General features: G+C 45.3%; 1 protein-coding gene across 1 annotated transcript in view; it reads right to left on the bottom strand.

Annotated features, from left to right (window-relative positions):
• ECT2L (epithelial cell transforming 2 like) overlaps nt 1-24,474 on the bottom strand; it is a 79,855-nt gene that overhangs the window by 5,454 nt on the left and 49,927 nt on the right. The window contains exons 11-18 of the mRNA XM_055136741.1: nt 18,130-18,149; nt 17,966-18,046; nt 16,392-16,606; nt 14,026-14,173; nt 11,926-11,999; nt 11,664-11,820; nt 10,967-11,032; nt 8,485-8,573 (exon numbers count right to left, since the gene is read on the bottom strand). Coding sequence (XP_054992716.1) covers nt 8,485-8,573; nt 10,967-11,032; nt 11,664-11,820; nt 11,926-11,999; nt 14,026-14,173; nt 16,392-16,606; nt 17,966-18,046; nt 18,130-18,149 — 850 coding nt within the window. The remainder of the gene's footprint in view (nt 1-8,484; nt 8,574-10,966; nt 11,033-11,663; nt 11,821-11,925; nt 12,000-14,025; nt 14,174-16,391; nt 16,607-17,965; nt 18,047-18,129; nt 18,150-24,474) is intronic.

The following is a 24,474-nucleotide window of genomic DNA, read 5'->3' as shown; positions in this document are numbered from 1 at the left end:
AAGGACTGCACCCATGTTCTTGCCCCCTTTTTGGCCATGTTTTTGTTTGTTTTCACTGTTTTTTTTTGCAGTATTTTTTTTATATCCCTGATAAGAATATCCTGAATATCCTGTCATTTCAGTTGAGAAGAATGATTAAAGCTGTAGTAAGGCTTTACTAAATTTTGCGCTCTCTCTCTCTCTCTCTCTCTCTCTCTCTCTCTCTCTCTCTCTCTCTCTCTCTCTCTCTTCTCTCTCTCTCTCTCTCTGCCAGGGATTGAATGCTGAACCTGATGCAAGACATGCATTCTACCACTCGGCCACACCCCCAACCCATGACTACACTGCTTCGTTATTGTTTTGAATTCTCAGGGAATGTGCCTCCATGGGCACTTTGGAGAAGTGATTTTTGAATAGGGTATTTGTAGATTGGTGTCTATTCTTTCCCTTTGGCATGAACAACAGGGAGAGTCCAGGGAAATGAAAGAGAATTCCAGTGTTAGGACCCACTAAGACCTGGCGATACTTGGCCAGGAGCCTGGAAGCAAAGGAGCCAGGCACAAAAGCAAGCAGAGGCCACTTGTAACCAGAGTCACGGCTGAACTGAACACTCGACACAAGGGAATGTTTGTTATTTCAATCTGATAAACGAGGGTGATAGTTATAGATATATAACCCTGAGCTTTGTCTAGAAAAAAAAAGCTTTTCAAAAGTCTTTACGAAGTCCAAAGCCTTCAACAATTTCCATCCAGACATTTTCCACCCAACTCCCCTATCCCCCATTTATTTTGTAAAATCATGACAATTTCTCCACACACACACTAAGGTCAATCTCTCCACCTTTCATACTGTCATAAGGGAACACCTGAGGTAGAGACGAGGGATCTTGCTTGAGTTCCAGAAAGCTCTCGTTTCCCATCTTGTAAAGAAGCACTCTTCACGATGGAATTTTTTTTCCTCCATGAACTTGGGCTGGAGTGATAGCAGAGCGGTTGGGTGTTCGCCTTTCACGAGGCTGACCTGAGTTCGATTCCTCCGCCCCTCTCAGAGAGCCCGGCAAGCTACCGAGAGTATCGAGCCCCCGAGGCAGAGCCTGGCAAGCTACCCATGTGTATTGAATATGCCAAAAACAGTAACAATAAGTCTCTCAATGAGAGATGTTACTGGTGCCCGCTCGAACAAATCGATGAGCAACGGGATGACAGTGACAGTGACAGTGACATGAACTTGGGCAGAATTTCTTACTCAAAAATAAGTTTAATGACAGCAAAATACAATAACTCTTCTATAGTTTAAATTCTTGATACCATTTGAGAAAGGGTGTTGACTGCATTGGCCAGACCAAGATATAGAAATATCATACCTGTATAAGTACAGAAATTTTTCAAAGAAATGTTTAGGAACCAGAGAGTACAGCAGGTAGGGCGCTTGCCTTGCAAGAGGACAATGTGGGTTTGATCCCCAGCATCCCATATGGTCCTGCAAGCACCATCAGGAGTGATTCCTTCATGCAGAGCCAGGAGTGACCTCTGAGCATCACTGGGTGTGGCACAAAAACTAAAACGAATCTTAGAGAAGTTTTTCAAGCAACCTTTGGCATGAACAAATAAGATTTTGTTCTTGAACTGACCTGGGCCAAATTGCTGTTTCTCATCACTCGGTTGGTTGATTATAGTGGCTTTGGGAGTCTTAAGAATAAGAGCAAATTTAGAGCAAGATACAAATTATCTAGGGTCTCGGAATCCCCCTATTCTCAGTGCATAAGCACTCCTGTAAATAACTACTGCCTCTCCGGAGAGTCTACGAGGATGCTTTGCAGTACACATAGTTAGCATTCTAGCTGGGCTCCTACTAAGGATGTGGGGTTGGAGACGTGACTGGCTCCCTTGGTGAATCAAGGCCATGCCTTTCACTTTCCACCAGTTCTAGGGGCCCTGTTTCTTTGTTTATGTTTTTGTTTTCATTCAAACACTGATTTACTCCGATGAGCAATGGGATGACAGTGACAGTGACAGTGACCAATGATTTTAGGCATTCATCATTCCAACATTAATCCCACCCCTAGTGTGACCTTCCTTCCACCACTGTCCCCAATTTCCTGATTCCCCCACCCCAAACCTGCCCCCTTAAGAAGGCACAGACAAATTTACGTCTTTTTGCTTGTTACAACAAAATGGCAAATGGAATTATCAGAAAATGGATCAATAGAAGTTCAATTTGTGGTCATCGTTCTATCTCCCAGTGTTGGTATTAAAGTCACTGTCTGAGGATTTACTGAGCTGGCTGGGGCTGGTGGTGCCTTCTGTGTTACTATTTTTGTTCATTGAACTTGATGGGTTCCTACAAAACTTTCCCATCAGTTTTCTGTGCCCCTACTGAGTTGTCAGTACTGTGGAATGTGGCTTAGCTCTGTCCTCTGTGCTCCAGGAGCTATGAGCTGGGCTGCTTATAAGTCGGGCGATGTTGGATGTGGATGGGCAGTGCTGGGCCTAACCCAGGAGCTTCATTTCCACAGCTTTGGCTAGACCAAAGAAAAAAATTGGAAAGAAAAAAATAAAGAAATAGCTTTAAATCAACAAATTTAAAGTCAAATCACTGAAAGATTAGTGAGTTTGAAAAGATAATATAGGGAGCTTGAAATGGAGGGAGTTCTTGGGAGAGGGAGGTGGACATACTGGTGGTGGTGTGGTGACCCCAGAGCACAGTGCTAGGAGTAAGCCCTGAGCATGGACAGGTGTGTCCCCAAAACAAAAACATAGCATAAAATAAAAGACCAAGTGCCAAAGTGATAGTACAGCAGGTAAAGTGCTTGCCTTGCAGAAGGCTAACCCGGGTTCTATCCCCAGCACCATAGATGGTTCATCGAGCACTGCCAGGAGTGATCCCTGATCTCAGAGCCTGGATCACGCTGCCAGCTGTGGCCCCAAAGCCCTAAATAAATAAATAAATAAAAACTAAAACCTCCTTGAAACCAACCCTGTCAGGGACCTTCTCCTCTGCACTTGCATGAGTTTTATCTCCAGGAGTCCCACAGGGTTCTCACTGTAATGATCTAGGAAAAATGTCTCATTCTTTCCCACAAGGAGGTAATAAGTAATATTTCTGCTGCCCAAACAGTTCCAGTCTCCTAAGGAAAAAAAAAATCTGTCCTCCAGAGGAATTACTTCACCAGAATCTGACCTATAGGGGTGGGGGAAATAGTTAACACTAGTTTCTGTGAACTATACAGAATTCTTCCTTCTCTGCAGTCTGACCACCACAGCACAGAATAAGGGGGTCACTGCTTTTATAATTACAAATTGTGGGGTCAGAGAGATAGTACAGGGGTAATGCACAACCAACTGGGGTTTGATTCCTGGTCCCAGGTCCCCCAAGTACCACCAGGAGTGATACCTGTGAGCTCTGAGCACCACTGGGTGTGTCTCTCCAAAAAAGCATACAAAATAAAACTACAAGACTGAGATCCTGTTAAAGGGTTTATAGGAAAAACTTGGAACAACAGAGAGGACCAAAACGATAGCCTCTAACACAGCCACAGCAGAGTGAACAGACAAATTAAAATTTTTTTCACCCAGAATACCTATTTGCTGCAGTTACTTTTACCTAAGTGTCTAGTTCTCAAAAAAATTTACAAGACAAGCTAAGAGCTAAGAAAACACAACCTGATAGACACTAGAACAAGATTCAAAATGGAATCATCAGACCAAGAACTTAAGATAACTATGAGGCCAGAGAGATTGCTTAGGGGGCTGAGCGTAGGCTTTGTATGTGGGAGCCCCAGGTTTGATCCTTGGCACCATCCGGTACCTTGAGCACCAATCTGGGAGTAACCCCCAAGCACTGTCAGATATTGGCTCCCACACCAATAAAATAAAAAATAAAATATAGGGGGATGAGTGATAGTACAAAGGGTAGGGCATTTGCCTTGTACTCAAACCGACCTGGATTCTATTCCAGGAATCCCATATGGTCCCCCAAGAAATACCAGGAGTAATTCCTGAGTGCAGAACCAGGAGTAACCACTGAGTACTGGGGGTGGACCAAAAACCAACAAAAAAATTGAAGAAACTATGGTAAGTTAGGACTTCTAATGGAAAAGGTGGGCAACACAGAAATATAGATGACTAGTATAAATAGAGGTAGAAATTCAAGAAAATAATTAAAAGAAAAATATAGAAATAATAGAATAAATTATGCCGTTGAAGAGCTCATCAACAGATTTAACATAGTCAAGGAAAAAGTTAATGAACTTAAAGACAGATTAGAAGAAGACAAACTGGGAGACAAATGAGAGAGAGAGAGAGAGAGAGAGAGAGAGAGAGAGAGAGATACAGAATATTCAAGAAATGTGGGTAAACTATGTAGTGTATAACATATGTCTAATGGGAATATCAGGTGGAGAAGAAAAGGAACAGAAAAATGGCTAGGAATTTTCTACAATTATTGACAGATTATTAACGCCATAGATCCAGGAAGCTTCCAGAACACCGAGCAAGGAAAATACTAAAGACTCTCTATCAAGGCATATTACGTTCAAACTCTGGAGAATAAATATCAGGAAGAAAACCTTACAACGTGGAGAAAAGACATTTGCACCCCTTTGCTCCTTGCAGAAGTATCCATAATAGCCAAAATCTGGAAACAACCCAATGTCCAAGAATAGGTGACTGGAAAAACAAACTATGATACATATACACAATGGAATACTCTGTGGCCATTAGAAAAGATTCAAAGTCATAAAATTTGTTGCTACATGATGGGACCTGGAGAGTATCATGTGGGAAGGGACCTGGAGAGTATCGTGTGGGAAGAGACCTGGAGAGTATCAAGCTGAGTGAAATTAGAGGGAGACCAACACAAAATGATCTCTCTCCTATGTGGGAAGTAAAGAAACATAATGGGGAAACAACTAATACCCAAAGATAATGGGATCAGAGAACATGAGAATTGTTCTTCAGTAAGATGCACGCTACTCTAGGGGGCTAGGAGACAGGACGGAGTGGGGTGAGGGGGTGTTCGGGGAAGCATTGCCTGCAGTGAGAGAAGCATTCCCTTGGGAGGAGGAGGTGGAGCTGAGAGGTGGTAAAATGTCCCGCATGAAAACCTCTCAGCAACGGTGCAAAACATCTATAGACAAAGCCTCTGAAAGAGCAAACTGGCAGGAGGCAAGTGGAGACCCCGTCAGTGGTGGAGGGCATGGACACTGGTGAAAGGACGTGTGTTAGAACGTTGTATGCCTGAGACCCAGTCATGAATGACTAACTTCATGGTGACAGAGTGAAACCAAATAAATTTAAAACACCTATAAAAGGACAAGAGTAAGAAGAGGGTGAAGGGAATGAAATAATTATTGAAAGATAACTCCATCAACCTAAAATTCCAAAGAGATAAAAATTTTACCTTTTAAATGTGGAGAAAGGACCCAGGACACAGCTCAGCTACAGAATATGTTCCTCGAATGCTCAAGATCCTATGATTGCTTCTCTGTATTTGTTCCCCAGCACACCCAAAAATAGAGAAACTACTTCTTCCTCAGACATTGAAGGAATTTGTTGATAGTGCATCTGCCTAACAAGAAATGTTTTTTTTAAGTCTATAAGAGTGAATAAAAGCTAAATAGATCAGAAAGTTTGGCATAAAAGAAGCACATTTGCGAGTGAATGCATAGAGGTAAAATTAAACTAATAAAGTTTGAAGCCATCCAAGCCATTCCCTAGTATGTCTGCTGTGACACCCATGTTTAGAGTTACTGATTTAGTACTTAGTTTCCTTCCATCACTGTGGCTCTTTTCTACTACCACTGATGGAAACAGCAATAGGAAACAAGAATGCAATATGACTTGAATTAAATGCAATATGACTCTGTCCTCCCTAAAAGGATAAGGAAAATGACTCTATGGACTTGACTTGATTTTCATTTAAGACCTTCCTGTTGAAGGGAATAGAAGGGAATAGAATAGAGGGGAAAGATTCCTTACAACTATCCCCGGGCCCTATACATAAGGAAAGAAAATACGTCATTGAAATCTTTGTTAAAATACATGAATTTTTATTTATTTAAATAAAGTTGGAAAGATTCAAGGAATTCATTCCTCTCCATTGAGTCCTATTTGTTGAGTTGTCCATATGTCAATAATGCCAAAAACATAATTTGGTAAACAATTTTCTAGAACCAGAATCAGCAGATTCTGGTCCTACTATTGGTTTTCCAAGGTTGTATTTGAACACAGCCACACATGTTGTGTTGTGCTATTTATGAAGGCTATATTACTGGTTGCATATTGTAACTTTTTTTGTGTGCTGTTTTTTGCCTTGACAAAGGGAAACAGGTAGTGACCACAGACAGTATTTTCTAGAATATTTACTACTTGACTACAAAAACAAAGGGAAATATAGCAGTCCTTGTTCTAAAGGATAAAGGGCTGGAGAGTCAGACATTTCAGCAAGAGTCAGACATTTCACCTGCCTTTCATGTGACTGACCCAGAGTCATTCCCCCATAAGCTTTCCCCCCAAGCACTGCCAAGAGTGATTCCTGAGCCAGGAGTAAAACTCTGAGCTCTGCCAGGTGTCGCCCAAAACCGAAAGCAAAAAAAAAACAAAAAAACACCCAAACTTTTTGATGGAGAGGCCAGAGCAATAGTACAGTGGGTAGGGTGTTTGCCTTGCACACAACCAACCCGAGTTTGATGCCTGGCGTCTCAGATGCCCCTCCCCCGCCAGCCCCACCAGGGGTCATCCTTGGGTGCAGAGCCAGGAGTAAGACCTGAGGACCACCAGGTGTGACCCCAAACCAATAATAATAATATAGGAAAGCGGATGTAAGTTTATGAAAACTAGCAGTCTCCCATCTTTTATTCTTAAACTACCGTGAGCACTGTGTGAACTAGATCTTGTGAGACCTCTTTGCAACAAAACTACTCATGCTGAGACCCCGAGCAGCCCCACATGAACGACCATGACCCCGGAGGCACACTAACCAATTTCAGAACCCAGCAGCTTCTTGCAGAAATGCCTCTAGACTGTGAACTAAGCTACAGTCACTTGCTGCCCCAGGAGGGGAAAGGTTTTTATCTCTTTGCCTTTCCTTTTGGCGGTGGCAGCCTGGCGACCACCATCTTTTAGAGCCTACTAGACAGAGGTACGAGCTTGCAGTGATGCGGCTTTGGGCAGAAATTTCTCTGGACTTACTAAAATACCAGAAATCCAAAACCTCGTGGCTGCAACATGTTCAACTTGCTAACCTGAATACCTCATCTGCTCTTCACTCTCAGCAATGGAAGACAAATGATCAAATGATGCCTTTATGGCAGGTCTGACAGTTGGTGAAAAATTCCAAATAATAATAGTGAGTTTTCTCCAAACAATGATAGTGAGTTTTTTGTTGAAATATTGAATGTAATCAAAGTAAAGAGAAAGTAAAGTGAAATTTATCAGTTACACAGGCGGGGTGGGAGGCTGGGGGAGTTGGGGGTAGGGGGTAGGTATACTGTGATTCTTGGTGGTGGAATATGTGCACTGGCGAAGGGATGGGTGTTTGAGTATTGTATAACTGTGACTTAAGTCTGAAAGCTTTGTAACTTTCCACATGGTGATTTAATAAAAAATAAATAAGTAAATAAATACTGAGTTTTCTGTTGAAATATTGAATACAATCAAAGTAAAGAGAGAGTAAAGTGAAAATCATCAGCCACACAGGTGGAGGTGGGGGGTGGGATGGGGGGTATACTGGGGTTCTTGGTGGTGGAACATGTGCACTGGTGAAGGGATGGGTGTTGATCATTGCATGACTGAGACTTAGTTCTGAAAGCTTTGTAACTTTTCTTATGGTAATTAAAAAAAAAAAAGAAGAACTTCTCATGCTGACCTCAGGGAATGGAGTACAAGAGGTGATGGGCTTGTCTGGCACATGACCAACTCCGGTTATCTCCCCAAAAAGTGTAACCCAAACCCCCCAAAATTTTTTTTTAATTTTTTGCTTTTTAGGTCACACCCGGCAATGCACAGGGGTTACTCCTGGCTCTGCACTCAGGAATTACCCCTGGCGCTGCTCAGGGGACCATATGGGATGCAAGGAATCGAATCCGGCTCAGCTGGGTGCAAGGCAAACGCCCTACCCGCTGTGCTGTCGCTCCAGCCCCAGTAACTACAAATAAAAGATGCTCTTCTCTTACTGATAGTTGAGCAGATGCATGGGGAAATGTCCCCGGAAACCTGCATCTCCTCTACCAAGGCCAGGAAGCAGTCTTCAGAACTCCTGCTCCGAATTGCTGTGGTTCTGACAGAAACAAGCATTTTCTCCCATTCAATGCACCGTCCTACCCAGCGTTGCTGTTGTGAATTCGAGTCAGGTGATAAGGCCCCATGTGTCATCTCAGAGTGGGGTGTGTGTGACCTGTCAGCTGAAGCCCCAGATCTGAGTCACAGCTTTGTACAGAAGTGGAGCCTGAGGAGCAGGACACAGTTCTGCCTGGGGTGGTGGAGGTGGGGCGGGGGTCATGTTTACCTCACAAAGAAGCATCCTTCATCACGATAGCAGTGAAGCTGGGCTACATCTTGGACCCTAATCAGATATCTGTTTTCTTCAGATAGAGTCTGTGGAACCAAGCATAAAATGAGAAACAATCCTACATTTTCAGAAAACTTAGACCTCCCCTTCTCTTGTTCTATCAAAATGTGCAACTCCAACTTATGATAAAACAACTCCAGCTCACTTCCCCCAGCTGACCCTTTAACATCTCCAGTCTATGAATCCTTTAATCCCAAACACCAAACCCCGGAAGACAGAGAACCCCCATCCAGAACTGAAAATCAAGACTTTGAAAGTGACAGGGACACTCAGGATGCCGAGGAACCCCAAGAGAAGCTGCCCATAGTTGGACATGTTAGAGAAATTTGAAAAAGAAGGTGAAGATTGAACTGAAATGTTTATTTTATTTGGAGGAGTGGTGGAGATTGAACCAAAAGTTTCACATATATTGGTTCTATCACCTAGTTACATTTCTGACCCCTTGAGTCAAATTTTTAAAAGGCAAAATATCTTAAATTTTTATTTGAACAAGTAATAAAAAGTCAACTTGGTTACATGCCTAAGGAAGCAGGTTGGGGATGGAAGGGAAAATGGGGACATTTGGTGGAAGGAAGGTCACACTGTTAGTGTTGGAACATTCAACACCTGAAATGAGTGTATAATGAACAACTACGTAAATCACAATGTTTTTCACTGTATCACTGTATCACTGTCATCCCGTTGCTCATCGATTTGCTCGAGCGGGCACCAGTAACATCTCCATTGTGAGACTTGTTGTTACTGTTTTTGGCATATCAAATACACCACGGGGAGCTTGCCAGGCTCTACCGTGTGGGCGAGATACTCTCGGTAGCTTGCCGGGCTCTCTGAGAGGGGCGGAGGAATCGAACCCAGGTTAGTTGCGTGCAAGGCAAACGTCCTACCCACTGGGCTATTGCATCAGTCTCACGATGTTTTTAATAAAAATAAATATGAAAACTACATAGAAGTCAGAAGAGTAAAATAGGAAAGGACAGCCATCAGCAAGGAAGAATAGCATAGTGTAGCAGGTGCGTGAGGAGAGCAGTGAGGATGTCTGAGAACTTGAATGAGAGACAGGCTGAGAACAAGAAAGAAGGTAGGATGGGGCCATGGCTAGTCTCCGGGAAACAGTGAAGAGAGGGCTTCTAAACTTGCTCCCAATATTCTCAGAATACAGAATACTGCATCAAGAAGCACTGGGAGGGGGGCTGGAGCAATAGCACAGGAGGTAGGGCGTTTGCCTTGCATGTGGCCAACCAGTGTTCGATTCCCAGCATCCCATCTGGTCCCCTGAGCACCGCCAGAGGTAATTCCTGAGTGCAGAGCCAGGAATAACCCCCGTGCATCACCGGATATGACCCAAAAAGCAAAAAACAAAAACAAAAAATATAAACAAACAAACAAAAAAGATGTGCTGGGAGTAACCACCGACCTGCTCACGGTCTCCACATGCTCAGGCCGAGCCTTACTCACAAGTGAACCTCCAGAAAACTCAGGTATGTGGAACTTTGTGATGGAGAACTCTGGGTTCAGTGGGAGCAGGAATGGAGATCCTCTGCCCATATCCCTGCCCGCCCCCAACCTGTCTCCAGCGACTCAGCAGTCATGCCCATAAGCCACCTCTGGCTGGCACCAGATATCCTCATTATTGGCCACCATCCAGATCACACATCCTTCTCTCTGGGAAGGGAGCACCATGATTCTTGCCATAACCATGGTGCTGGAGCCTGCGCCAGGCTGTTTCACTTAGGGCGCCCCAGAGGAGAGTGGGTGAGAGCTCTCCCCACCCCAAGGGACCCAGCCCCAGAAGCCCAAAACCCTCAAAAACCAACTGCCACCATGCCCACGGCTGCTCTCTACACCCACGAGTGAGCTTTTTCCTGGACCACACGGCCACATTTGAGGCCGCATGACACTTGACACTTCACAGACACACCCTACCCATACTCCAAGAGTACCGCACCACATTTTGATTGGATTCAAAGTAGGAAGCAACCAACCTTAGAGGGAAATATTATATTATTTCAGTTCTGCGTTGGGGCAGAGATTGGGGTTCAGGATGGAAACACCAGAAATATGGTGGTGGAAAGGTGTAATGGTAGTGAGACTGAATATTAAACGTAATCAAATATTATGAACTACTTTATAGAATAAAAAAAAATTTTAAAAACAGAAAGAAGTATTGGGAGCTCAGAACCAAGGACACTGCCCTTTCATAAAGATCCTGGTCACACAGCAGCAAGCAAGCAGCTAAGACTATAAAGTTTATTGGGCAGGAACAAGCCCGCATGCCTCCACAGCCTTGTCATTCAGCATCTGGCAGACAGCCTGCATCCTGCAGATGCTCACTGAACCCACATCTACATGTTTGCTCTAGGCACTGATTTGAGGTCCCGTTCAGGAGTGTGAGATGCAGCAAGCACATCAGAATACATACCGGGCACCCCCAGATGGTCCTCTGTATATCTGACAGCTGATCCTTTATACTGGCAATTTGTTTCATCTAGAAAAGAAAAGAGTCATTTGAGGTCAGTGAAATTGTGGATGTTTTACAGATAAAATGAAAGCTCTTAAAAGCTTCTATGGCAAGGGAGGTGGTGCTCGGCGTATTTACTAACGATACACAGTCAGGTTTCTGTCCTCAGTGCTTTGAAACCCAGAGGCAAGTGACAAGTCCCTGGTCAAACAGCATCGCGTGGGCATGATGTGCTTGTTTATATTTGGGCCCAGACTCACAGGCAGGAGGCCCCTGGCAGTGGAGGCGCTGTCAGGCAGAAGTGCCGAATTCTTTCAGAGTAACAGCAGTTGTGATTGCTGCAGCGGGAAAGCTGATTAGGACACCACAGATTTCTTTCAGAAACAAGAATTTGATATATTTCCCTCAAAGAGTGAGAAAAATACCCTGCTCCTCAAACACTCCCGGGGTAAATTATTGTACAGATCTCTGAAAACATTCTGTCTCCTGTTGTCTTGGAACAAATGCCCTCTGTGTACAAAATCACGGGCAACAATGATTTCCCAGTAAAAGCCATCCTTGGTTTGAAGTCAAGAATAACCTCAAACGATCAAGGAACTCTCAAGGGTGCCCAAACCACAGAGACAGCCTGGTTTCCTCAAAGGACGCAGTGACCCACCTGATCAATATGACCTTTATAGTTTTTCATTTGGTCAATTGCAGCGGTCAAGTCCCCGCGGTCAGCGTGTTCTGCCGGAGTATGAAGCCGCAGAGCGTAGAGAAGATGAATATATTCTTCAAATCTCCGGGATGGGAACAAAAGCAGCTCTGGCAGGCTGTTTGATGCACAGAGAAAGAACCCGATTCTCTTTCAGAAAGGCCAAGAGTGCCCTGACCCAGGGGTGGCCCAGCGAGGGGGGGGGGCACTTTTCAGAACCTACCTCAGCATTTGAGTAATAATAGTTTTATCATGCCTCTTCAGGAAAGCTCGGAATTCGGGTGTCATTTCTCTGCACTGAAAGAGGAACCTTCTATTGTACAAACTCTGCTCGAGATAGTGTCTGACAGTCTCCATACACCCAAAGCAAAAGGGCAGCATCACATCTCATCAAAGTACTGTTAGTGCTTCTGGCACTGGCTAACAGCTTAAGCATAGTGTATCAGTTAGATTATAGATAATTCCCTGCAATTTAATCCATCTAGACAAGAGTTATATCAGCAAATACAGTAAATACTATTTCCTTTGAGCAAAAAAAAAAACCTATATATTATTAATGGTATTCACCTGTTATACTGTTACTAATCATGTTTTGCATAAGAATGACATAAAGGTGCTCGGCTGTTCTTAACATCTGTTTTTGTTTTTGTTTTTTTATAGAGGCAACATTGGTTGATATCCCTATTTACATTTCAGGTGTACAGCCTTATCCCTCAGCATCTGTTTACACTATAATAGCACTGTCGTCCCATTCTTTATTGATTTGCTCGAGCGGGCATCAGTAACGTCTCCATTGTGAGACTTGTTGTTACTGTTTTTGGCATATCAAATACGCCGCGGGTAGCTTACCAGGCTCTGCCATGCAGGTGAGATACTCTCAGTAGCTTGCCAGGCTCTTCGAGAGGGGCAGAGGAATCAAACCTGGGTCGGCCGTGTGCAAGGTAAACGCCCTACCTGCTGTGCTATCGCTCCAACAAAAAGTTGTTTCATCTGCCACCATGCAAATGGTCCCTTTCCTCATTTCCCCCACCCCTGCTGAGCATCTATTTTTAAATGTTGTTATAATGCTGAGAGACAGCTCCAAACTGAGTGCTTGCAGCCACCCCTCACTGCACGGTCCCTGCTGGGAGCAACCCCGAGCACTGAGCTGGGAGAAGCCCCTGACCAGCACCAGGAATGACACAGTAAAATAAAATAACATGCAGCTGTTCACCACCAATAGATTACCCACGGAGATACCTCATTTTTTTTCTCAGTAGGAACATGCCCTGAAAGATGATAATAATTCTAGCTTCTAGAAACCAAGTGTTCATGATATCAATAATATTTACTCTAACTTCAATGGAAAATGTACTCGGAGCACACCCCAGGCTAATGAAAGAGATATCGTGACTAGACGCCTCTAGAGATAAGTAGGCACACTTTGGTACTAATTTGTTTCTGATTGTGTGTGAGGCTTTATTCTAATTTTTAGCCTTAAGGTCAGTTCTCTGAGACCCTGGAGGGAAAGCCTGGGGGCTGGCGGTTTCTAGATGACTCCTGACCTCCTCAGACTCCCAGAGTGGTGCTTTGTCCTGCCCCACGGAGGTGGTGGGCACTGCTGCAGAGCCCGACTGTGTGGAAGTTGCTTTATTGAGGTAGGGCCCATCTCTGTGGAGACAGGTGGACAACGCTGAGGACAGAGGGGACCCGGGCAGGGCATACGCCATGTTGCCAGACAGCCTCCGCTCTACTCCCAATACACACGGAAGAGGGAAGGGACCAGGAAGCCCTCGGAGAGAGCCCAACATGAGCGCCCGAGGCAGGCGGGAGCTAAACATTCCTGCTGTGGCCTAAGACACACAGGCAAAAAGGCCTAAGGGATTCCTCAATGACTGCAAAATTCCCTTCATAATCCACAAGTTGGGCGTCCTTGTTCTAAGACACAGGGGTGACCAGCTCCTCTTCTCCCTCAGCGAGCCAGGCTTGTCGAGGTCACCCGGGATGAGGTCGGCAGAGGGGATTCCGTGTTCACACTTACATCTTCCTAACTGAGCTGTTTCCTGTAGCCGAATCAAGGGCGATGGGGCAGATGAAAGTCTGGCCCTTTGTGTGAGAACTAGTTCAGTCAACAGTGGGTTCTTAGGCCCTGCTCTCTGTCAAGCACTGTGCTTATGATAGAAATTTTATAAACCACAGTTCCCGTCGACAAAGAGCTCGCTCTGTAAGGGGAGAGAAGGGAAAGAGTCTCTCCTATTCATTCTAGCCCTCCGGGCTACACACCAAGCCTTCTTTCAAGCTCAACAGGTCTAAAATATGCGTAGGGAGTTGGTCGATCCTTTACCTTCTCAATCGTTTTCAGAACAACAGGGTAATTGTTGAAGAAATTGGTATATATGTTCAGCTGCCTCCCAAACTTCAAGATAATTTCTCCCAGGCAGTGAGCTGGGCTCCAGGCCTGTAGTCTGTCTCTGAGGTGATCTAAGAACTGCCTGCAATAAAAGAAAAACATGACTGTGGATGACCAGCCAAGAGAATGCACAAACTTGAAAAATAGAAGTGGGATCGGAATAATACTATACAACAGGTAGGGTACTTGTCTTGTATGTGACTGACCTGGGTTCTAGCCAGCCAGACATATAGTCTCCCGAGCAAAAAAGCCAGGAGTAAGTCCTGAGCACTGTTGTGTTTGGCCCAAGAACCAAAATAAATAAATAAATAAATAAATTGATGCACTGTCATTAGTGCTCATCCTGAAGGCCAACCTAGTCCTTTACCTCAAGGTCTTTGTCAGTTGTGTGTCGTGACCACAGAGGCCAGCAGATCTGACAGGAGAGGAGCCGGGAGGGAGACAGCAGGCTGTGTGGGTGCATCCCCACCTGTTCAGTTTAATTCCTCAGAGCCCCCTGTGGCTTCTCCCACACAGCCAGCAAAGCGGGCGAAAGCTTCTCATGGTCCTCTGCGGAAAGGCCTCCGTTCTCACCCGGAGCTGAGTACACTGACGCTCGCGGGGTCATTTCCTCCTGAATCAATGCCCCACCCCAAGGCCAGGGAAACAGAAAGAGGCCCAGTTCGACCCTTCACTCTGTAGGCGCTAGCGGATGAGCAAGGAGGGTCGGAGACTTGCTCCAGCTGGCAGGAAGCACAAGTTCTATTTGTTCTACTCTGTCACTAGTACAAAGTGTCACTTTTCTCTGTCAGCTGTCGGAGACTTGGAACAGAATTACTCTGTTGGTCCTTCACCTGGGGTTCTTGAAACCTGAACTGTTTTGTTTTGTTTTGTTTGGGGGCCACACCCAGCAATTCTCAGGGGTTACTCCTGGCTCTGCACTTAGGAATTACTCCTGGAAGTGCTCAGGGGAGCATATAGAGTGCCAGGGATCAAATCTGGGTTGGTCACATGCAAAGCAAGAGCACTATCCCGTGTACTAGCTCTCTGGCCCTCAGCCCTAACTTTTTTTTTTTTGCTTTTTGGGTCACACCCAGAGATGCTCAGAGGTTACTCCTGGCTCTGCACTCAGGAATTACTCCTGGCGGTGCTTGGAGGACCATATGGGATGTTGGGGATTGAACCGGGTAGGCCACATGCAAGGCAAACGCCCTACCTTCTGTACTACCGCTCCAGTCCTAACTTCTTACACTGTGTATCACAACCTGCTATGGGGCCATGCAACTGAAGGGTGGAGGGGGGTGGGAGATAGTGAGGAGAGTTTAGAAAATTTTGCTTTAAAATAAATATTGGGTTTATTATAGCAAGTGTTTGGTTTGTATTCTTATTTCACGTGTCCAGAGTTGCATAAAAATTTCTTGGGCAATAAAAAGGGTCGCAAGCGGGAAAACGTAACAAACCCTAAGCCAAGTTGCCTAAACATCGTATTAAGACTATATATATATGAGACTATATGTCAGCTCCTTTCCCCCTGCTCAGCTAAGGGAACACAAGAAACTAGCCTGCAAAACCCAGCTTCCCCGGGATCAGGGGAGATAACGCTGGGACAGTGGTGGATGGTGTGGGGTTGGAGCACTGTTTGTACAAACCTTCTTACGAATGTAATGTAAAGGTGCCTCAAATGACATTTTAAAAAGAAGATAGATGATGCCAGTGGGCCAAGGGGAGGGAAATCAAAGGATGAGCGCATTCCTCAGATGTGGAGTGAAGTGACAGACACCTCAGCACGGAACCCCCAAACTAACAAACAACAACAACATGAAACACATCAAAGGAGGCCAGGGATTTTGTCTTGCATGTGTAAGACCCTGAGTTTGAACCCAGATGCATGCTTAGCCGGAAACCCTGCACCGTGGGTATAGCCCTGATTCCCCCGAATCACAGGGCCTGAGCACAGTCAGTCCATCACCCCATTGGGCCATTCAGACCAGACAAGTATCACCTGAAGTGGTTCCTTGTGCCAGTGTTTGGGAGGCCACACATTTTTTTTTTGTTTTGTTTTTAAGTTCTCACATACGGCTCCTTCTCATTGTCCTCTGCAATGAGAGACACAGAATCCCCTGAGCTCCCGTCTTAGGTAGGGCCTGGAGTTTGAACTGAGAATCAACAGGGCGAAGAACACGCTCTGCATGACGTCACCAGGCTTTGCAGCGTGGACAGCAGTGCCTGAGCCTCTGAACAGCCTCTGGACAGACGGGCACCCGTGGCTTCCTCCCCCCCACGGCTGGACCACTTCCACCTCACCCGCGGCGGGGGCGCACCTGTTGAGACTTAAGATGCGCAGAATGTCGGAGAAGATGATCTGGATGTTGGCGGCGCTCAGGATGGCTCTGTTGGACGACAGCGCTGCTCGCAGCGGCACCACATACACGGCTCTCACCACCTCCAGCGTCTGCACGTACTTCCTCTCGCTCTCCAGGAGCTCTTGGGCCACTCTCGTCCGCTTGACGGCCGCGTCCATCTGCAGCTTCCTCTCCTGCAGAAGAGCACTTGGGACCTCAGGGTCTGCCAGGGAAAGCCCACTGCCACCAGCGCATCACCAAGCCAGGAAGCTGGGGAGATGCTCGTGGAGATTTTTGTGTGTTTGTTTTCCTGGAGCGATAGCACAGCGGGTAGAGCGTTTACCTTGCACGTGGTCGACCTGGGTTCGATTCCTCCATCCCTCTCAGAGAGCCTGGCAAGCTATCGAGAGTATCCGGCTCCCACGCAGAGCCTGGCAAGCTACCCGTGGCGTATTTGATATGCCAAAAACAGTAACAACAAGTTTCACAATGGAGACGTTACTGGTGCCTGCTTGAGCAAATCGATGAACAACAAGATGACAGTGCTACAGTGCTACAGTGTTTTTCTGGTGCCAAGGGAATCAAACCCTGGTCACATGCATGGAAGGTGATGCTTTGCCATTGATATCTGAAATGTTATCTTTCAAATACAGTCTATAGGCAAAGTCTATTTACACTTAGCATTAAAATTAAAATAATCTGCAGTCAATAATGTAACCCAACAGTAGATCGATGTGAAGCTCTGGCACAGTGAAATATAAAAATAATTAAAAAAATGAAAAATATATCTGCATCCAGATATAAGTTGACAGCTACCTCGCAACCCATATAATGTGTGTGTTTTATATATATATGTATATTATTTTCCTTTTTAAATATTGATGATTTATAATCATTTTGATATAAAGCTGTCAAGTCTTTCATTGTTGTCTTATGACCCGTCAGGTCATAAAACCAAGTGTCTGATAAGATGCTCTCATAGTCACGGCTCCAAGCACCAGCCCTCACAGTCACTGATTAAAATCAGACTATGAATGGGAAGATCCATGGGAAATGGTGCACCACTGTGCCATTATTTCAAAACTATCTGGGAAAATGCCCAAGCAGCAGGGAGCAGCTTTTGCCCCTCCTGGACAATATCCCTCCAGCCTCTTGGTTCTGCTTCACTTCAGTCCAGGCCTCATTCAAAAACCAAAATCTCAAAATAAATAAATACATACAAATCTCAGGCCGAAGTGACAGCACAAGGGATTAAAGTGCTTGCCTCACACATAGCCAATCCTGGTGCAATCCCCAGGAACAAATATGGCTCCCGGAGCACTGCCAGGGTGATTCCTGAGCACAGAGCCAGGAGTAAGCCCTGAGCACCACTGGGTGTGACTTAAAATCCCTGTCCCAAAATTTAAAAATCTCTCAACTAAACTCGATAATATACTATGGTGGTTTGTGTTTCCACCTAAAGGCAAGCTTCAAGGATTAAGAAAAGTTAACCAAAACAGAGTTTATGGCCAGAAGCAAAACAAACATAAGTCCTTCAGTAGTAACTGACTTACCAACTCAACCAGCTCCTCAAAATTTTGATCACTTTTGCTGACACTTGTCCCTTGAGGATGATCTTTTCTGCCATTTCTTTCCTGAGGATTAAGTGTCGACAGTTACTGGGAGGCTGACTATGGGCTCTCCATGCCCACAGGAAACTGAGAGACTGTGGACCTACCATCCCAACCACAGAGATCTCTAGACACAATGAATTATACACTTGAACAGCCCATTTATGTTTAGTTTCCATTAAACTAAACATAAATCTTGGAGAGACAGCATAGGTGCTTGCCTTGCACGCAACTGACCCTGGCTAGATCCTGGTACCACATATGCCCAAGCACCGTCAATAGTGATCCCTGAAGGCAAAGCCAGGAGTGACCCCTGAGTGCAGCCAGGGGTGATCCCCAAACCAAAAAATAAAGAAAAAAAAACTCTCCCGCTTCCTAGGAACTCCACTGTGGCATAGAAACTAAGTTCTGGGCAGTTCCCTTTCTTTAGGAGCAGAGGGGCCTTGGCTGTTGGTCTTCTGAAGCATGCTTTATTTTCAATCAAGCAGTAATGAACTTTTCTAATTTTTCCTAATTCAGGACCTAGGTTCCAGCCGTGATTTTCTTTCCCCCGGGTGTCTTTGCCTTTCTTATGAAGGCTTGTGTACCTACTCTGAAGTGTTAAATAGTAGAAAACCAAATCAGAATCTAACACATATATTTTCCAATTATATCCAAAAGAAAAATATCAATGAAATTCCTAGGCATTAAGGCATTCCATAATTCTGTAATTTAACTACAGGCTGATGATGGAAAATAAGTGGATTTGACCTCCGAGAATAAGGAAATTTTAAGTCCAAATTGTCAGCGTTACATCAGTACGGAGATTTAGCTACTGAACAGGTCAGGCTGACTTCATTCCATGTGGGAGTTTACTTGGCAGAAGAAAAAATGAACATGACTTTCAGAGGAAATTCTCTGAGCGATCATTCTTTTAGGTGTCAAAGATTCCAGATTTTTTTCCAATAGCACAGTCTTTGAAGTACAAAATTATACTTCAGAGAGGGAAATACCAGTGATTTTGTTCTTATTGCGTTCTTGGTATTCTGACTCCCAAGAGATGCTCTGAGGTCTGTATGTCCAGAGTGTTCAGAATTGGGAGACAGCTTCACCCTTAAGAACTCAGGTGGGAGCTGGAGTGATAGCACAGTGGGTAGGGCATTTGCCTTGCATGCAGCCGACCCGGGTCCGATCCCCAACATCCCATATGGTCCCCTGAGCACTGCCAGGAGTAATTCCTGAGTGCGAAGCCAGGAGTAACCCCTGTGATTCTCTGGGTGTGACCCAAAAAGCAAAATAATAATAATAATAATAAAATAATAATAACTCAGGTGGGTAGAACTTTAATAAGGTTTCTAAGAGGTTAGAAGTGACGCAGACATTTGAAGACTTTGGAAGACTCTGAGGCTAAGTGGTGAGATTCCATGCTGAACATGTAGTGAATTAAGGAGTACTAAAATCTGGGTAATATTCTTCAGTTTTTGTTCAAAGGCTGAAAGATAAATGAAGATGATATCCACTATTTGGGGGAAAATACCACCCCAGAATCTCAGAGATTCTGGCTGCCATATAAGGCAGAAGGTGTCTGCAAAGGGAAAGAGGGTGTAGACAGAACCCCTACTATGGGTCCCGTCCTCTCTGTGGCCTCCATTATGATGTGTCATTTGTTTATGTGTAGGTGTCACCCCCCTCAAAGGTCGGGGCTGTGTCTTATTTTTCATCTATTCCAAGGACTGGCATGGTGCCACATACATGACTAGTTGTCTGTACCACACTGTATCACTGTCATCCCGTTGATCAACGATTTGCTTAAGCGGGCCCAGTAACATCTCCATTCATCCTAGCCCTGAGACTTTAGCAGCCTCTCTTTACTCGTCCTTCCCAACAGTGTTGCATTAGAGGCTCTTCAGGGTCAGGGGAATGAGACCCGTCATTGTTACTGGTTTTGGCATGTGAATACACCACGGGGAGCTTGCCAGGCTCTTTCATGCGGGCAGGAAACTCTCGGTAGCTTGCCAGGTTCTCCCAGAGGCAGAACTAAGCTAATTAGCCTACTTGTCTGTATGGAAAGAAAATAAGCTGAGAACTTGGGAATTTCACCTCTGAATGGCAGATAGCGGAGGCTCATTTAAAATGTCAACTTGGCTGGGCCCACAGACTGGCCAGAGAGCAGGTCAAGCATTATTCTAGGTGTATCTGTGTGGGTTTGGGAATGACATTAGCATGCAGAGTGGTAGATAGAGTAAGGCAGACTGCAACTCCCCCCCTCCCCCCCATAGATGAGCCTCTTCTAATCAGCTAATGATCAGAGTAGGACAAAAAGGCTGCCCTCCCCACAGGTAAGAGAGAACCCCTCTTGCTTGTCAGACCTCAAACTGAACATTGGCTTTCTCTCGCCTTTGGTTCTGAACTGGTTAACCTTGAGGTGAGCACTGTACCACTGTCTCCCAGATCTCCAGGATGCTGAGTCATCCCAGCCAGCTCTTTGGCCCCATCCGCCTCCACAACTGCATGAGGCAAGTCCTTAAGGACACATCTCCTTCCTCTAAAGGCACGGTTTATTCGTTTCATTTCTCCAGAGAACCCGAACTCCTTCTGCCTCATCAGCTTATATACCACTGAGTTATTTATTTATTTATTTATTTTTGCTTGTTTTGGAAAAATTGCTGTGTTTAGAATGATCTCTCTCATATGTCGGATATAAAGTAAATTTGTAAGGGAATAGCAAAGCCCCAAAGGCAATAGAAAGGAAGCAAGAGAACTGGTCTTCAGTAGGAAGTTTGGCACTGGGGCAAGGGTAGCGGGCTAAATTAGGAAAGGGTTCACTAGGCCACAGGGGGAGGGGCAATGTGCCTGTCACAGAGGCAGGCTGGGGGGTAAGGGGGGAAAACTGGGGACATTGGTGAAGGGATTGGTATTGAAATACTGCATGCCTGAAATGTATTAATGAATAAATTTGTAACTCTGTAATTCCTGGTGACTAAAATTAAAATTATTTGAAAAGACCATTTTCAGTTGGAAAAAAAAAATTGCTGTGTCCTTTTTCTTCTTCCTTCTTCCCCTCCCTTCTCTTGTCTTTCTGCACCCCTCTTTCTCTCTTCCCTTCCACTGAATTAGCCTTTGGTGGGGAAGTGTTTGCATGTGTGTGATGGTGTTTAGAGCAGTTCTTGACTCTTGGCTCAAGAATGATCCCTGAAAGCTCAGGAGACATATGTGGAGCCAGAGAGTGGAACTGGGGGGTTGGCAGGATGCAAGGCAAGTGACAGCCCCGGCACTGCCTCTCCCGCCCTCCACTGACTTCATTTCAGGACAAAATGCTAATATTCCGCTCATTCCCATGGCCTAAATACTGTTCCTCTAGTCCCCATGGTGCCCCTCCCACTCCGAGAGGTTTTAATATTTCTCACAGCGTGAAGTTCCAAAACCTCTTTTCTTTACCGAACCATGGAACTGAAGCCCTAACACGAAGGGACAAAAATCTTCAATTCTTTCCAGTTAGGATTCTCATGACTACGTCTGAAATTTGAATTCTCTGCAGGGAAGCCACGCCAGCAGAATGCACAGTAACTCACCTCCACAAATACACCGAGGGCTGTCTTGGGGTCACGTTTGGTCAGAATAATATTTCCTTCAGAACCTTTGCTCTTTTTGTTACATTTTTTCAGCAGAAAACATGATAAAAATTCCAGAGGTTGGTCCTGCAAGATGCCAACACCCCCCACCCCCACCCCAAATAGAGACACCTAGTTAAAATATCCTTCTGAAACACAAGGCAACAAAAGTTCAGTAGAAAGAAAACATGCTTTTAACCTAGTGTGTTGCTTGTTTTTGGTCTTTCTCAGCAGTAATCAGGACTTATTCTGGCTCTGTACTCAAGAATCAGTCCTGGCGGGGCTGGAGAGATAGCACAGCGGGTAGGGCGTTTGCCTTGCAGGCAGCTGACCCGGGTTGGATTCCCAGCATCTTGTATGGGCCCCCGGGCACCGCCAGGAGTAATTCCTGAGTGCAAAGCCAGGAGTAACCCCTGAGCATTGTCGGGTGTGACCCAAAAAGAAAAAAAAAAAAGAATCACTCCTGGCAAGGCTAGGGGACCATCCGGGGTGCCAGGGTTGGCCAGGCAAACAACCTACCATATAGTGCATTATCACTCCAGCTCTTAACCTAGTTTTTAATTTTTTTAAAGTTGTTCACAATAATTTATTACATTTAATATTCCAACACCAATCCCGACACCATTCCACCATTCCACCGCCATTATTTCAAATTTTCCCACCACCATCCAAACCTGCCACAAAAGCACATACTAAATAAGTTGTTTTGCATTACTTGTAATGAATAATTCACTAAAAAAATGATCCGAAAAAGCCCAGAAATTCTAAATAGGGTGATACAGCTAGAGTTAAGTTTTTATCTAGATGATGACTTTGGGGTACAGAGGCATCTCTGTGGTATGTTGCTCTCTTTCTCTTCCAAGATTTATTTGTGAGTCTCTGGATCATGGCCATATATTGCACCAGAGGCGGTTTGTTGCCACCAGGCTCTAGGAAACAGGGAGATGGGAGGACGTCACCCAATTCAGATTCCACGACAGTCTGGAGATTTCAGTCACAAAACCCACATACCTGAGTTTTTTTCAGCAGATTCATACTCATAAATGAGGCTCACCGCAAGCCTGTGGAGATTGACCATGAGCATAGCGACGATGGGGTTCTGGAGGTTTACAGCTCCTGGGGCTCTGTTGGGGCAGGGGAGGGACTCACCCACCCCACTCTGGGGTGCCCTAAACGAGACAACCTGGTGTGGGGTCTGGAAGCATCTCTGTGGTGTGTTACCCTCTTTCTCTTCCGCAATTTATTTGTGGGTCTCTCTCTAGTTTTTGTTTTTGTTTTTGTTTTTTTGCTTTTTGGGTCATACCTGGTGATGCACAGAGGTTATTCCTGGCTCTTTACTCAGGAATTACCCCCTGGCAGTGCTCAGGGGATCATATGGGATGCTGGGAATGGAACCCGGGTCAGCTGCGTGCAAGGCAAACCTGCTGTGCTATCACTCCAGCCCCCTCTTTCTAGTTTTTAATTTTTAGTTTCTTACCTAATCGATTTCTAAGTCCAGAAAACAAAATAATATTGTCCAAAATACGATCCAATTAGTCAGGAAACCACACGTTCTAAGTTATCTTGGTTCTCATCTCTTTTGGAGGTTGTGGGATTACTTTGGGCCACACTTGCCAGTGTTGGGGTTACTCCCAGCTCTGTGTCCAGGGGTAGCTTTGAGCAGTGCTCAGGGCACCATGCAGTGCAGCAGAGATTGAACCTTGGTCAGCTACACAAGAGTAAGTGCCTTAACCCCTGTACGATCTCTTCAATTCTGTATTCTCATTTTAATATCACTTTAAATGTATTCATGTAAAATGTAAAATGTATTCACATTTTAATATTATCATTTTAAATTCCCGTTAGGATGCCGGAGTCTTAAGGGAGGGTATCTTGTCTCTTTTAAGCACTTATGAAGCATTCAAGTGTTCATGGTTCCCTCTCAGATTAGAGGTTTGAGCATCATCATTCAAATTATTCTTATATAACTAGATGGCAGGGCCAGGGAGATAGAATTGGGGTTAAGGCACATGACCTGCATGCAGCTGACCCTAGTTCATCTCCTGTTCCCTGGGGACATCACTGGAGACAGCCCCAAACATCAAAGTAATCTCTGGTGGGGCCCTTGCACTGAACCCCAAAACTTCTGTGCTGAGAATCACTGGAAGAGGCCCACATGCCTTCTGCACACTGTTTGGAATCACCTCCCTCTACACACACACACACACACAGAAAAATAATCAGGTGGCAGAAAGTGCAATGAAAACCAAACACTTTGAGTAACTGTTTTATTTGTTTTGTTTTGGGGACCACAGTGTTTAGGGGCTGCTCTTGGACCAGTGCTCAGTGGTATCTCCAGGCAGTATTCAGGGGACCATATGCTGTGCTTGTGCTTGGGATCAAGCTTGGGCTCTACTATGCAAATTATAGGCTTCCGCCCCTTGAGCCATCTCCCAGCCCTTAGAAATTCTTTGGCGTTGGGAAAAACAGTAGCTCCCCTCTTTCAGGGCTTTAAGGTCACCCCTGCACCCATTGCTATGGTCTCTTCAGCAAAGCTGGCCTGGGCTTGCTCCCTGGACAGCCGAGGGCTGGGAGAGTGCTGCAGGGTACCTAAACCTGGCTCGCTCCCCTCCAGACTCCTCTCACGACAGTTGGGGAACCAGGGAGGGGTCCGGTTCTCACCCAGAAAGCCAGAGAAAACAGAGTGCACACACACACACACTAGGAAAGCAGGGTGTGCAAAGACAGTGCTCGATCCACCCACAGAGCAGACTGACCCCAGGGAAGGGCCACAGCACAGCAGGTAGGGGTTCGCCATGCACAGCCAACTGGCGTCAGTTGATCCCCTGCATCCCATATGGTCTTCCAAGCCCACCAGGCATG

This window comes from Sorex araneus, chromosome 4 (genome assembly GCF_027595985.1).
Source record: "Sorex araneus isolate mSorAra2 chromosome 4, mSorAra2.pri, whole genome shotgun sequence".
Classification (NCBI taxonomy): Eukaryota; Metazoa; Chordata; class Mammalia; order Eulipotyphla; family Soricidae; genus Sorex; species Sorex araneus.
The sequence above is the reverse complement of the archived record's forward strand: the minus strand, read 5'-3'. Positions and strand labels throughout refer to the sequence as shown.